At 36.7% G+C, this 16380-nt stretch overlaps 1 protein-coding gene across 1 annotated transcript; it reads right to left on the bottom strand.

Annotated features, from left to right (window-relative positions):
- Positions 1-8817: 8817 nt before the first annotated feature.
- On the bottom strand, positions 8818-10840 carry LOC111195561 (uncharacterized). Its single transcript, XM_022683438.2, has 3 exons — positions 10669-10840; positions 9984-10203; positions 8818-9702 (listed from the first exon to the last, which is right to left on the bottom strand). Exons 2-3 carry the CDS (start codon positions 10193-10195, stop codon positions 8880-8882), a joined length of 1035 nt encoding a protein of 344 aa, XP_022539159.2. The 5' UTR covers positions 10196-10203; positions 10669-10840; the 3' UTR covers positions 8818-8879.
- Positions 10841-16380: the final 5540 nt, after the last annotated feature.

The following is a 16380-nucleotide window of genomic DNA, read 5'->3' as shown; positions in this document are numbered from 1 at the left end:
CTCCTTGGACTTCCGTACAGACTTTCGCCAGTCCTGGGCACCCACCAATGTTTGTTCCCGTGTCTCTCCCTGTCCTGGTCCCGGTGTCTGTGTTTGTTCCCATTCCTGTCCCCGGTGGTTTTCCTGTTCCCGTCCCTGTCACTGTGTTTGTGTCCGTCCCTGTCCAGGTATTTGTTCCAGTTCCCCTGTCCAGTTTTGTCCAGCCCCCTGTCCAGTCTCAGCCCCGTGTCCGGCCCCCTGTCCAGTCTCAGCCCCGTGTCCGGCCCCCTGTCCAGTCTCAGCCCCGTGTCCAGCCCCCTGTCCAGTCTCAGCCCCGTGTCCAGCCCCCTGTCCAGTCTCAGCCCCGTGTCCAGCCTCCTGTCCAGTCTCAGCCCCGTGTCCAGCCTCCTGTCCAGCCTCAGCCCCGTGTCCAGCCTCCTGTCCAGCCCTGTGTCCTGTCCCCTGTCCAGTCCCAGTCTCCGTTCCCTGTCCAGTCTCCGTCTCCTGTTCGGTTCCCTGTCCAGTCCTCTGTCCAGTCTCTGCCCCCTGTCCAGTCTTTTGTCCAGTCCCTGTTCCCTCTCTCTCGGCGCCTCTGGTAGTGGCGCCGTTGAGGGGGGGTAATGTTACACCTTAGCCCATGTCTGTCTTCTGTTTCTCCCTTATTTTGTCTCTTGTGCTCCTGCCCCTCTGTTTTCCTGTCAGTGTTCACAGCCATGTGCTATTGTTGTTGTTAGTATTTGTCTCCACCCTAGCTCCGCCCCAGCCCTGCCCTGTAGCATCAGTGTTCTCACCTGTGTCCTGTTTGTAACCCCGCCCCCTCGTCTTCCTAGCCCAGGTGTTTCTCACTCTCCTCTTGTATTTAAGCCCCTCTGTTAGAATGTTCAGTGTCGAGTCTTTTGTATTTTGTATTTTGTATGCTGTATCTTTGTATCCCTGCAGTCCGATTGTAGCCTAGTCTTAGTTTCTTAGTCTGTGTTTCTTGTATCCTCGTCTTAGTTTCTTAGTCAGTGTTTCTCAGTTTATATTATCCAAGCCTTGTTGTTTTGCGTTACCCGTGTTTTGTTTGTTTTGATTTATCTTGTTTGTTTAAAATAAATATTATCTTTGCACTTACGTCCTCCTCCTTCACACCCCTCCGACTCCGTCTTCGGTAACACCAACTTGGTTATTTGATCCCTTCCAAACGAATAACCATTAATTAACCAGGCATAACAGTATGAACACCTGCATATTTCTGTAACCATAATCCATTTATATAGGACCACTTTGTAGTTCTATAATTACAGACTGTAGTCCTGTATCTGTTTCTTTGCATAAATTATTAGCCACCACAGAACAAATATTATTTGGGTAGTGGATCATTTATTCTCAGCACTGCAGTAACACAACACTGACACAGTGGTTAGTGTGTTAGTCTGTGTTGTGCTGGTATGAGTGTATCAGAGGCAGCAGTACTGCTTGAGGTTTTAAACATCTTAGGGCCCTATCGTACACCCTGCGCAAGGCGTGTAGCATGGCTGGTTGCCATCGTACACCCCGTCAAAAGTCTATGTTTTTGCCTTGCGCACGCATCGTTAAAATAGCATTGGACTTTAGGAATATATTAACACTGATGGGTGTGGTGGTCTGGAAATGACGTGTGTTCCAATAAATTTCTGGTCTTGCACAACTGATCCCGTGAAACCACGTCTAAAAGCCAGAACTGGGTCATGATCACCAAGAGATCACTGCGCTCCCCACGCGCTTTACCACACACCATCAATTCTTTACCACCTTTACCTTTAGAAAAATATACCTCACCCAGAGTCTTCAGAAATAAACTACAAGAATTAAATATATACATAAAAATTTGCACAGTAACTATAAGTTATTATTAGTTATATTTATTTCTGACATGTATAAATATTTATATTTATGTTCAGTACACAGACTTAATAACTGTAGCTTAATATAGCAGATATAGATCTTATGCTGTTTGAGAATTTTAACAGATGCTTATTCCCACTCAAATGCTGGAGTTTTAGAAATAAAAACATTAAAAAGAATAGCACTTCGACTGAGCATTGTAATGGCTGGGGGCCGGCTGAGGGCCTCTTCAGCCGCCAGGGGGAGGTCTTGAGCCCCTAATCAGACCTGGTCCACTCCACCTGGCTTTGCCCCTATATAAACCCTGAGATTCAGGTCCTCGGGGCTGGATCTTTGACGCTCATGGGAGCGAATCTATGCCGGATTCTCCTCTGAGCTCCGGCTCTCTTTTCCTCCCTGCTCTATCCACGGCAAGTGCCGTTTTCCTGCCTTCCCTTTGGAGAGAGTACTGAACAGCATCGCTGGCGTGCTTCTCCCGCTAAAGTTTTCCCCTATCCCTTTTTAATCTCGAGTTTGGGTTTTTAATCTCAAGTTTTGTAGTTGTGTAGAGCAGTGTGCTCCACAGCCTCCCTCTCTTTCTCTCGGGTCTATGTGTCTGTGTGTGTTACTCACCTTCTCTCTCTTCCCCGCTGTTTCTCTCCTCTCTGGTGGAACAGCATTTAATCCACAAGCAGCTCAGTTCAGTTTTGTTTTCTTTGGAAGCTCTTTTGTTTCAGTTTATCCTTAACCTCGTCTCATAAGAGGTAGCCGCGCCTCCCGGCGGGCTTTGTTTTCATATTCTCCCCCTCTCTCTCACTCACGCCAAGCGTGACTTTTGTTTTCCACCCGTTTTCCTCCTCCGCCCGTTTTCTTTGCTCTGCCCCTTTCGGCGGAGGCTCTTAAGGGTGATTAAAGCATTCACGTCGCAATCCACTCGCTGGTTCAGCAGTTAGAGCATTTGGCTGCGACCGCGACAGCCTGGGTTCGATCCCCGCGTGGAGCGGGGTTTAATAATAAGAGTTATATATATATATATATATATATATATATATATATATAATATTATTATATATCCTATTATATATGTATTAACAATTATATAATAATAATAATAATTATTATTATTATTATTATTATTATTATTATTATTTCCCTTTTTTTTCTTGGGTTTACCTGCTTTGAGATCTACTGCTCTGCTCTTGGGTCCTACAACCTTTTGGGCTGGAGAGCTGCTGCTCCCCGCCCTTTACAAGCATACATATATTTTATTTCACTTCACTATTATTTAACTGAAATTCACTTTTAAGTTTTAATGATATAAACATTGTAGTTTTATAAAGCTGGTAATTATAATCTTTATTATTTAGACTGCATTGTTAAAAAAAAAATTCTGCTATACATCTGTAGCTACTGTAATTTTTATGGACAGTTTTGTAATGCTAAATATTAAGCTTTGTAAAATGTTAGCTTCTCCTGCTATAGTTTATAATTGTAAAAAATACATATATAACTAATTTCTCACAAAAGGAAGAAACGGTTAATATCTGGTTATCAGCTGGAGGGGATCATTTGTAAGCTAAAACACAACAACAGTCTGAATGCCCTCCTGTGTTTGCTGTATCTTGGTTTTGACAGATTGCTTATTAAACTGTAAAACATAAGGCTGCTCTGTCTGAAGTGAAGATTCAAGCACTTCAGAGAGTTGTGTAAACTTCAGCCATAATTAAAAGTAATCTCACAGGCAGGATCAGGCAGGCATCTGCTGTTCTGCACACAATGTAGTGAATTAATAACATTTAAGTAATGTAGATCTAGCCAGACTCCTGACCCTCTGAGTTTCAGCTAATTCCATATCATTTTACGATTACACTGTAGAGTACGCTGATCCATCCAACAACTTATCTACTAAAAAAAAATATGATTGTTAGGAAGATCTTTAATGTTCTTTATCTATTTGCACTACAAACTCTAAAACACTCTTACCTAATTAGTCCACCATGAAAAGTCAGAAGTTGTGAATCTGTTGCCGCACAGTTTTCTGGAAGTGTTTAAAAACTCCAGCAGCACCGCTGTGTCTCATCCATTAATACCAGCGCAACAAGAATGTGACAAAAATGACAAAAAAAACACACCACCTCCATGTCAGTGTCACATCAGTGCTGAGAATGAATGAGCCACCAAATAATGTATGCTTTTTGGGGGTTCTGTAGAAGGCCTGGGGATTTAAGGACAAGGTGGGTAACACTTTCTACTAATGTCATCTCTATAAGACTCTATAAACATATGTGTAACACATTATAATGCATTCATAAGGCATTATAAACATGGCTATACATATTTATAAAAAATGTATAATTCATCAGCCATGTTTTTTATGCATCATAAACTGTGATTATAATGCATGAATAGCTGTGTTTATAACATGTTATACGTCAATACCAAGAAACTCAGTCCCAGCTTGCAGAAAAAAGCTTCAAACTTATAAACACACCCTCAATAATCCCATAAATATATATATTTAACCACTCATGAATTATATTTGTCTTGAATACAATACTAGTTATAGTAAATTATAATGTATTATAACAGGTCTTTGTAACTGTGGGACTAGATTACTACCGATAGATATATACTATTTTAACATATATATATATATATATATATATATATATATATATATATTATAAGCACAGCTTATAATGTATTGTGACATCAATCATCATAACAGTCATAATACATAATATACATGGCTGTAATGGGTTATTCATTTTTATAAATATTTATAGCAATGTTCATAATGCCTTATGAATGCATTATACTATGTTATGAATGTGCTCATTGAGTCTGAGATGACGTTCATGGAAAGTGTTGTGATTTGTATTGTTTAATGCATTGTGAAGCAGCTTCTGTTTAAAACACCAAACAACCAAAAGAAAAAAAAGGGTTTGAAATTGCTTATTAACAGCTCTGGAAAAAGAAGAGACCACAAGAGACCACAAAAAAACGATGAGTTTCTTTGATTTTACCGAATTGAAAACCTCTAGAATATATAATCAAGAAAGAAAAAGATGGATGACCAGAAGCCATCAAACCAAGCTGAACTGCTTGTTTTTTTGCACCAGGAGTGGCATAAAGTTATCCAGTTAAAAGCAGTGTGTAAGACTGGTGGAGGAGAATATGCCAAGATGCATGAAAACTGGGTTAACTGGGTTATAAACACCAGGGTTATTCCACCAAATACTGATATCTGAACTCTTAACACTTGAACTTGTTTTTTTTTTTTTTTTTTGCATTATTTCAGCCATTTCGTATTTCCTGCAAATAAATGCTTTTATATGACAATGTTTTTATTTGGAATTTGGAAGAAATGTTGTCTGTAGTTTTTAGAATAAAACAACAATGTTAATTTCCAACATAAACCTTTAAATAGCAAAATCAGAAAAAAAATGATTCAGAAACTGAAGTGATCTCTTTTTTTTTTCCAGAGCTGTATGTGACATTCTATATGCCTGAGTGAGTTTAGTGTATTTGCTATGGTTGGAATCAGTTGGTTCTGGTCTTCTCATGAGCATGCTTGGGTTATGTGATCATGTGCATCCCTGAAGCAGTTCTGTGTATCTGTCTGTGCTCTGTCTGGGATCATGGAACTCTGGACACAACAAATCAGTTGTGGATGCTGCTTGCTTTGTGTGTGTGTGTGTGTGTGTGGCATGAATGTCCCTCAGTGTGTGTTTCGGCGTCTGCCGCACTGTCCCTGTATCGCTCCAGCGGTGGGTCATATCTGCAGGATGTCCGGAACAGGGCGAGCGGCTGCCAGACGTTTGTGCTGGTTTCATTTCACAGGTGGACGGACACATTAGTTCCAGGACTAATCCATCAGTGGCCTGGCTTGCCTGTGAGGAGAGACACCCGCGCCTAATATCCCCATCAATAGACTTGAGCCCTCTGAGAGCCCTTCCACCAATTCCAGCTTCCACCTGAGAGCTCTTCCACCAATTCCAGCCTCCCCCCCCACCCCCCCCTCCTGCCCTGCAAAGCCCTGCGGTCTTCCTCCCAACTCAGATAGCTGTGTTACTGGAGTCTGGAGGCTGTCACTCAGGCACTGTTCATTACAGAGACTCTATACAGAAGCTACTGCCACCAGAGAGTGTGGAGTCTGGAGTGTTTCTGCTTCTTCTTCTCATACAGGAGTTTATTGGTGAACTCTTTGGACAGAGGTGTGAGAATTGTGTGTGTGCTGACCTATATAAATATGTGCTTAAATATGTTCAGCACAAAACATTCAAAAAGTCCCAGTCCTGCACAGCAAATTCTGTTTTTTGGGAATTTTAATCAACTAATTTTAAGTGTATATGCTTGACCATAGAATACACTCTACTATGACAGAGTTAAAGTAACTCTTTTCTGGGAGTTGGCTTTTTTACTTCTGTCCAAGAGTTTAATCTGAACTGTTGTGGGAGTTAAAATACTCTAATATCCCATCTAGAGTAAAATACAGCTCTCAGCTGGAGTTCATTTTACCATAAACTCCTTCACAGTGGTAAGAAAAAATGCAAAAAAAAATATATTATTTATCAAAGCTTTAAAAAAAATATTTTAATATTTTAAAATACTGGAACATTTAGGAAAAAATGACAACAAAAAGCATCAATACTGATTACAATAACAATTTCATATTTAAGGCCCCACTAGGTAGGATTTCCTTAATTTTTTAAAATTACAGCTTGAAACTCACTGCGGCGCTGCATTGAGGTGTAATAGGAGGAATAGCGGTGCTCTCGTGTCTGTGCCGGAGCTCCTCTGAGCTCAAACCAGACTCTGTAAGTTTTCAGAGGCGGCCGCGACCAACGCTCACGAGAACTGCGACCTGCTTTCCGACCTTTAGTTCTAACAGTTCTACAAGGACTACTGGTTCATTCTTTACAAACTAACATACAGACCGAATATGTCTGTGAAAGCCAGAAAACGAGAAAGAGAAACTAATCGGCCTGAAACATTTATTACACTCTGCAACTGTAGGGGGAGCCCACGAGCACAAAATCTCAATCCTACCTAGTGGAGCTTTAACAAGTGTATGCCAGTGTATTTCTCCATTACATGGCAACTTTAATCCTGCATTGCAGTTCTCAGTGCATTGCCAGCACTTTGTCACACTTCACAGTGTGACAGAAGATGGTAACTTGCTCTTACAGCCAACAACACGTCAGCTAAGCAATTAATCATTACATAAAATATAATGGAATACCCCATGGAAGATAGCCCTGGTGGGCAAGACTTCACACCTATGGTAGACTAGGATTGGAAGACACGCCCATTAGAGAGTTCAGTCACGCTCCTCAACACCTTGGAATAAACTCGGAAAAACTACACCACCAAAGAGTTCCCTTAAATCAACTTGTAGTTTAAGATGGAGAAAAACTCACACAATTTAACACTTTCACACAAGTTTCACAACTCCAGATTTTTGATAACAACATTGTTTATTGGCTTCATACTAAATGATGTTCCTGAACTATTATTTTCTTCCTATTATTAGGATTGGAATCCTAACTCTACATTCTTAATAAGTTTTATTACATAATTCAATGATTTTCCTTGTTTCTACACCCACTAACCATTATAACCATACTCATCTGAGCTTAATGGGTGCCATTTCTGTCCCCAGGAAAAAACAAAAACAAAAAACTTATATTTTATTATTAATAATTTTGTCTGGTACACTGAACCAATTGCAAAAGTAAGATATGAAATAAATAAAAAAATAGCATTTGTTTCCTGTCCCCACTCTACTCCAAACCATAAACTTTACCATGAAATATAATTATTAAAATCCTTCAGAGATTTGTTTTCCATTGTTGTGTGACTCTAAACCCCATCTATGCTGTTTTTTCTTTTCATAATAAATCCATAATATTTAAGTTAAAATACACATTTTAGTTCCTCCTTCCTGTAACCGTAAAACATTACTCTGTCTGAAACATCTGGAACATCTACAACAGGAAGTTTTACTACAATCAGCTGGTTTTTCTGAAGACCATGATTAAATGAATTCCTTAAAACATAAAAAGTAACAGGAGTGAGTTCCAGGAACATTACATTTACATTACATTACATTACATTTGGCAGACGCTTTTGTCCAAAGCGACTTACAATAGTCAAGTACAATGTAAAATAAGTTTAAAGGTAAAACATCTTTGGATAGGGATAAAAGGAGGTCAAAGGGGAGTAATAGGATAGAGGAGTGAAGGAGGGGAAGAAGGAAATGAGGTTAGAAGTAGTTAGTGTGTTAGAGGTGTTAAGAGAGTAAGTGCTCTTTGAAGAGCTCTGTCTTCAGGAGTTTCTTAAAGATAGTGAGAGATTCTCCTGATCTGGTAGTGGAAGGTAGTTTGTTCCACCATTGGGGAACTCTGTATGAGAACAGTCTGGATTGCTTTGTGTGAGTGTTTGGCAAAGCGAGGCGACGTTCACTGGAGGAGCGCAGCGGCCGGGAGGTAGCGTAAGCCTTCAGGAGCGAGTGCAGGTAGGAAGGAGCCTGTTCTGACATCACCTTGTAGGCGATTGTAAGAGCTTTGAATTTGATGCGAGCAGCAACTGGTAGCCAATGGAGCTCAATGAGCAGCGGGGTGACATGTGCCCGTTTTGGCTGGTTGAAGACCAGACGTGCTGCTGCGTTCTGGATCATCTGGAGTGGTTTTACTGTTACAGGAGTGAGTTCCAGTAACAGGAGTGGGTAACACTTTATAATAATGTTATAATAATGTTGTCATTATAACATGCAAATGTAATTCATATTTAATTAATAATGAATACATTATGTACTCATTATGTACTCAAATGATGAATAGACCAGGAATTCAGATGTAACACATCAGTTACATACTTTATACATTATAACAATCTTAAACCCTGTATAATTGTTTAAAAAAACAAGTTTTAACTTTATATACAAATATGAATATATACGGAAACACAAAAATAACAGAGCAGGCTTTATTCAGTTTCAATAAAAACTGATTTATTGAAATCTTAAAAGAGGGATCAGAAGAAATTGGAAATCAGAAAAGATGATTAAATGGAACTATTTTTCTTCTCCTCATCTTGAGGCGAGTCTTTTGCCAGCTGGAGTCAAGGGTTAGTGCTTCCATTTTCTGCACCATCTCCTCCATCTCTCTCTGCTCCTTCTCTTTCTGCTCTTTCTTCTTCTTTTCCTCCATCACCTTGGCTTCTCTCTCGTTCCTCATCTTTTCCAACTCCTTCTTTTTCTTCCTCTCTTCCCTCCTCTTTTCCATCTCCTTCTTCTCCTTGTCTCTTTCTTTCATCACCATCTCCATCTTTTCCTTCCATTCATCACTTGCTTCGGTCCAGGCCTGCAGGATTCTGTCTCTTTTTTCAGTCTCTGTTTTCTGAATCAGATCCACTGCTTTCTGGACCACTCTCATTTCTAGGAGATCTTTCTTCACCTCTCCTGTCTGCTCTTTGTATTTCTGCTTCAGCTGTTCAAATTCCAGCTTCATCTTCTTTTCTTTCTCCTTCCATTCATCACTTGCTTCGGTCCAGGCCTGCAGGATTCTGTCTCTTTTTTCAGTCTCTGTTTTCTGAATCAGATCCACTGCTTTCTGGACTACTGTCATTTTTAGGAGATCCTTCTCCTCTTTCATCTGCTCTTTGTCTTTCTTCTTCATCGTTATCAGCTTCTCTCCATCCTTCTTCAGCTGATCGATTTCCACCTTCATCTTCTTTTTCTCTTCCTCCCATTCCTTGCTTGCCACAGTCCAGGCCTGCAGGATTCGATCTCTTTTTTCCTCCTCTGACTTCTGAAGCTTTTCCATGGCTTGTTGCACCTGTTTCATTTCTAGGAGATCCTTCACATCTCCCACACTGTAAAACAAAAATATTCATTGGCTCAACTTAACCCAGTCAAGTTATCATTAAGATTTGATTCAGTTAAGTTGTAAATACATACAATTTTAAGTTTATTCAACCTAACTAACACTTGAAGTGACTAAAAGTTGGTTCAAATCACATTTTTTCATTGGCTCAACAGACATTTTACATTTTTTTAGGTTAAAGTTCTCTGAACTCATTTTTTTGAGTTGTACTGGCCCGTAAGTTTACTCAACTTAATAATATTAGTTCTCCTGAATAAAACACAGACTTACTTTTTAGAGTGCATCTGCTCTTCCTCTTTCTTTTTTCTCAGGCTCAGCCTCTCTCCTTCCTTCTTCAGCTGTTCAATTTCCAGCTTCATCTTCTTTTTCTCCGCGTCCCATTCAGCCTTCTCGATTGTCCACTGTTTGAGCACTCTGAATGTTGTGTCTCTCTGCTCCATGATCACCTTCTCCAGGTCTCTAGTGTACTGGTCTTTCGCCATGACTCCTTCTGCTCAGGGGTGGAAAGTAACGAGTTACATTTACTCAGGTTACTGTAATTGAGTAGATTTTATGAGTAATTTGTCATTTTTTGTCAAAACTATAAAAATGCAGTTTATTGTCACCTACATGACCATAACTTTTTAACAGTAAAGAAAAAAAATGGATCGGAGAAACCTATGCCACTTGTTCCTTAAAATGAAATGTGAATGTCCAAATTATTATGTGGAATAATAGTTTATTTTAAATTATTTAATTTATGATTTGTTGTCCTTTTTTACATCAAATAATTTAAAGTAACTATGTAACTTTTACTCAAGTACATTTTAAATTGAATATTTTTTTTACTTTTACTCAAGTAGATTTTTAGATAGGTACTTTTTCTTTTACTTTAGTAGAATTTTAGCAAAGTAAAGGTAATTTTACTTAATTACAATTTTTTTTGTATTTTTTCCACCATTTTTCCATTACTCACAGGAGTGTGGAGGAATAAACCTCTCTGAGAAATAAACCTCTCGGATAACCTCTCGGTCTCTGTCTCTCTGTCTCTCTCTCTGTCTCTCTGTCTCTGTCTCTCTCTCTGTCTCTCTGAATAACTCTCTCTCTCTCTGGCTGTATGGGAACTTCTCTCTCTGTGTGCAGTTCAGTCGCAGATGCAAGCAGAACTGATCACTAAAATCCTCAACTCAGGATCTGATTCACCTCAAAGTTCCAAATTCTGTGACGTCATCACACTGCTGCAGCCATGCTGTACTGAAGCCGCTGCCATGGCAACCGGCCACTAACACCGACTAGTTTTGTGTATAAAGTACATATAATATAGATAACAGTGTCAGTGATGACGTATATATTGTGTATGTGCCATTCCACCAAATGGGTCCCCATGCAATTACATATATAAACACAAATAATTTTAAAATTTTAAAGTTGTATTATCAAGCATAGTGTCTGGTACATTTACCTAATTGCAAAAGTAAGATATGTAATATATATATATTTATATATATTTATATTTATATATATATATATATATAAAATATTACATATCTTACTTTTGAAATTAGGTAGTTTTAGAGTAGTTTTAGATATATTTTCATGTTGCAAAAGTAAGATATGTAATATATATATATATATATATATATATATATATATATATATATATATATATATATTATATATATATATATATATATATATATATTATATATATATATATATATATATATATATATATATATATATATATATATATAAAATATTACATATCTTATTTTTGAAATTAGGTAGTTTTAGAGTAGTTTTAGATATATTTAGTTTTAGATATATTTTCATGTATATATATATATATATATATATATATATATATATATATATATATATATATATATATATGTGTGTGTTCATCTAAGTCTCAACATTAAATTTTTTTTTGTAAATATTACATTTATATAGGAATTATTATTATTATTATTATTATTATTATTATTATTATTATTATTATTATTATTATTATTATGTAAGTATATGACTGATATATAACTGAATAAAAACTGAAATCCTGACCTATTCATCATTTGTTAATCATTTACTAAGAATGAAATAATTACTTTGTATGTTTCTTGTGAATCATATACTACATATATAAATTTATGATTTATAGATATGAGTACATAATTAATTCATGTTCACTTAATTCGAAATTTAGGAAACACATATAAATGTTTTTTAGCTGAACGTTATTATAAAGTGTTACCCAGGAGTGTGTTTTTTTTGTTGTCATAATTAGCAATTATTTGAACATGCAGTAAACCATTTCTTTCAAATAAAGACATGCTTTTTAAAAGTCAAAACAGTTTTGCAACCATCTGCAGCATTGAAAAGTGTTCAAATTTAAGTAAAGCTGCCTAATTGACCAGTACATGTTTTGAATAGTTGAACACATGTGATTAAAAAGTTATGTTTAATTTGGAAGAATTACAACAAGCAAATAACACCTATTTGGTGGAAGCCTTATACAGCAGGAGTGAAATGTATAGTTCTAATTTTACAGACTATAATCCCTCTGTTTCTCTGCAAACTTTATTATCCTTATTTATTATCCTCTTGTTGTTCAGTGGTCAGGACCCCACATGACCACCACAGACCAGATATAATTTCAATGCTGGGTCATCATTTTTTATGATTTCTGCTATGTTTTTATTATTTTTTTTAGTTAACTTGTTTTTAATTTTGGTTTGTTTTAGCTGTTTTCTTTCACATTTATTTTATTGTTTCTTTTTTGTATTTTATTGTTTTTAGTTATTGTTTATTTATATTTTACACTTTTATATGATTAGTGTTATTTATTCATCTGTAGTTGCATTTTATTAGTTTTGTTACCTTTGATTTTTTTTACATATGATTTTATGATTCCTCTTAAATTCATTTTTTTACCTTATTTTTTAAAATATATTATATCTTATTGAAATGCTGTTTTTTTAATATTATTTATTTATTTTATTTATATTTTTTTGTCAATCTCTTCCCTATGTAATTGCTCGGCTACATTGTAAATAAGGGCCTCCCTCAATGTACTCTGAGTTTAAATAAAGGTTGATTGATTGATAATCAGCACTTCATGGTGGAGATGTGTTTTCTTTTTTTGTGATGTGCTGATATGAGCGGATCAGACACAGCAGTGCTGCTGGAGTTTTTAAACACCTCAGTGTCAGGGCTGGACTTTCTAATACTCCTCCAACCAAAGATTCAGAGCTTCTGTCTCGGACTTTACATCCACAAAGTCGAGCAGCTTGATACGAGTGTCTAACACAGTGGACAGTGAGTGGACACAGTGTTTAAAAATTCCACCCAAAACTGCCTGATTTATGGCACATCAAGAGGAAAGTCACAGAATGTCAGAATTATCTTTCCTAAAAACTTTTTTTTTTTTTTTTGGTATGCATAACTACACTGACTAAAGTACGTCATGCTTCTCTGTCAAAGTTGCCGACAAAGACAAAGTGAGAAGAGTGAGAAGACTGATCAAACGCACAATGGCAGCATTGATAAATAAAGTGAAAATAAAGGAAGGATACTGGTCTCTGGACTATAGTAGTCTCTGGTCTCTACTATAGTCCCAAAGACGCTGATGTAAAAAAGGTAAAAAAAACAAAAAACAAACAAACACAAAACAAGCACAACCAGGACTTGCTGATGGTTGTGGTTTGAAACTGTTTCTTTTTTTCTTTCCTATTTTATTAGTAGCAATCACAAGATTTTAGATAATTACAGTTAATCAGAGTTAATTATAATGATATTGTAATGAGGTCCGGTTTCCACTCCCCTCTCTCTCTCCACTTCTCTGTCTGTTCCCTGTTGTTTTCCTTCCTCATCCTGTTTCCTAGCCAAGTGTTTGCCTGAGTTTTCTCGTTCCACCTTTCTGTAATGCTCCATATCTGTGTCTTTGCTACTTCCCTTTTATCATTATCATTGTTCTCAGATCTTTCAATTATCTTGCCAGTGTGTGAAGTAGAGAGCTAGAAAACAGTGTCTGTTTTAGCATGCGTTGTTGTAGTGCCTACCATGCGCATTCATCTGATTTCTGTTTTTTTTTTTTTTTTGATTGTCTTCTTTCTCCTTTCTTGATTTTGTCTTAAGCAGGTTCCAGGTGTGTTGGTTGTCAAACTGGTTCTGTTAGCAAAATGAACAAAATATAATGGTCCTAAACACACCTCAAAATCCACAATGGACTACGCCAAGAGACACAAGCTGAAGGTTTTTATATGCCTCTCACAGTCCCCTGACATAGACATCATTGTAAGCCACTGGATCATCTTCCAAAGACAAATATGGCTTAAAGATCTCACAAGAAATATTTTCTAAGTATTTTGCAAGGAAGAATTGGCTGTAATGGGTTACTTACAAAAAGAAAAAGAAAAAGAAAGATCCAAAAAAAAATCCTTCCTTAAAGAAATTCTCCAGTACAAATATAGCTTTTAGATATGGATGTCCCTGGAAAATGGTTTACACACTCCAGTGGTGCAAACAACTAAACAATGAACATCCAAACTGAGCCTGGAACAATGTGACATCAACCAAAACTACCCAGAACTCACTCCTCAGAGACTCTGACGATCATGTGACGCCTCCAGGAAGTAATTCTCCCCAGTTCTAACATCTGTTTGGCCAGGTATTAAATCGGGTTTAGAACTTTGCCTCTTTGCTGAGTATTGTTTGCTTCGTCCTAAGCTTTGTAAATCTCTTACCCCACAGCAATTTGATTTAGTAACATTTAGGAAACTAACAATGCTAAAAGATTTAGCTTTGGAGTGGTGGTGCACTTTTCTACTGTTCAGTACTACCTGCATAAATGTGAACTTCTTAAAAGAGCCATTAAAAGAAAACCTTTACAGGCATCCTCAAAAAAAAAAAGTAACAAACTAACCAACAAACAAAATATGTCATGATGCTAAACCCAACTGTTTATCTGCAATGAGCAAAGGTATGTTTGAAAAAAAAAAAAAAAAAAACTGTTGCTGAATTTCATTAAAAACTCTCCAGCTGTTGAGCCTAGGGGTGAATCGATCATGCTTTAGGCTTGTGCTACACATCATTGGAAGTCTGTGGACAGACCTAAAAAAAAAAAGAGACAGTCCAGCAGTGCAGCAGTGCATGCAAGACAGATCAAGAATTCCACAGAAATAGAAGTATTTTGAAAAGAGGAAGAATGGGTGAAAATCTGCTAGTTACAAAAACAAAGGGTTTACATGCTATACTATCTTATAAAGTATTAACTGAGCAGATCCAAGCAAAATAAACAAAATATAATGGTCCTAAACACACCTTAACATCCACAATCGACTAAGCCAAGATACACAAGCTGAAGCTTTTAATATGGCTCTCACAGTCCCCTCACATAGACATCATTTTAAGTCAGTGGATCATCCTCTAAAGACGATGCAACAGTGCAGCAATGCATGCAATATGGCTTAAAAATCTCACAAAAATAGATAAAAGTATGAAATGGGTTGTAATGGTTTGATTTTAGATAGCTAGATTACATTCCATGAATATCATGTGTATTACACTTTAATAATGAATTTGTAAGGCATTATAAACATTTCATAAACATAACATAACAGTTAAAAACATAAACTACAGACAACATTTCTCCCAAATTCCAAATAAAAATATTGTCATTTAGAGCATTTATTTGCAGAAAATGAGAAATGGCTGAAATAACAAAAAAAGATGAAGAGCTTTCAGACCTCAAATAATGCAAAGAAAACAAGTTCATATTTATAAAGTTTTAAGAGTTCAGAAATCAATATTTGGACTCACAGTTTTTATGCATCTTGGCATGCTCTCCTCCACCAGTCTTACACACTGCTTTTGGATAAATTTATGCCACTCCTGGTGCAAAAATGTAAGCAGTTCAGCTTATATTAAAACAATGTATAACAGATTATAGACATGCTTATTAGGTATTATGAATTGAGATTATTATGCATCAATATATGTGCTTGTAATGTATCACACGTCTGGGTTAAAATCTCGTATATGTCATATATTAATAGTTTCCCCTGAAATCTGTCACTTTATTTATATATTATATTATAATACTTTATAAACTAATAAAAACAACTATACTTTTTAATGTAAGTAGCATTTTTGTGTGGATAGAAGTAATTAGAGAATGCTTTGTTGAGGCAGTGTCAGTCATGATCCGGTCATCCTTCCTGTTCCAGACTCTGTACTCTTTTCTATGGACTGCAGTACCCAGCATGCACTTACAACAGAACTCACATATGCTACTGATCACATGATACTCCAGCTTTTCTTCGCTCTCCGAGATATTGATTGCTTTCACCTGCTTATCTGTATATATATATATATATATATATATATATATATATATATATATATATATATATAACCCTCATCCCTGTTTGTTTGTTGCCGGGTATTGCATGTATTTTACATTACTCTCATACAATGTGTTTCCCTGTTTTATTTGTTTCCATTACCGACCTATTTTTGTCTCATCTCTGTATAACTCTGTTCCAAAAGGAAAGGAATACACTTGAAAACAAGTGGTGCAGGTACAAAAGAGAAATGCGATTGGGCCATAGAGAACTGTGCAAAAGTTTTAAACACTTTTAAAGCACATTATTCTAAACCTATTATCATCTCAGCAATGTGAAAGAGC

Source organism: Astyanax mexicanus, chromosome 3 (assembly GCF_023375975.1).
Source record: "Astyanax mexicanus isolate ESR-SI-001 chromosome 3, AstMex3_surface, whole genome shotgun sequence".
Classification (NCBI taxonomy): domain Eukaryota; kingdom Metazoa; phylum Chordata; class Actinopteri; order Characiformes; family Acestrorhamphidae; genus Astyanax; species Astyanax mexicanus.
Note: the sequence above shows the minus strand (reverse complement) of the source record. Positions and strands in the feature narration are given on the sequence as shown.

Coding starts and splice junctions, on each gene's coding strand:
- LOC111195561 (XM_022683438.2), bottom strand. CDS start 10,195: ATGGCGAAAGACCAGTACACTAGAGACCTGGAGAAGGTGATCATGGAG. Junction 9,703..9,983: donor GAGCAGATGCACTCTAAAAA/GTAAGTCTGTGT, acceptor TTTGTTTTACAG/TGTGGGAGATGTGAAGGATC.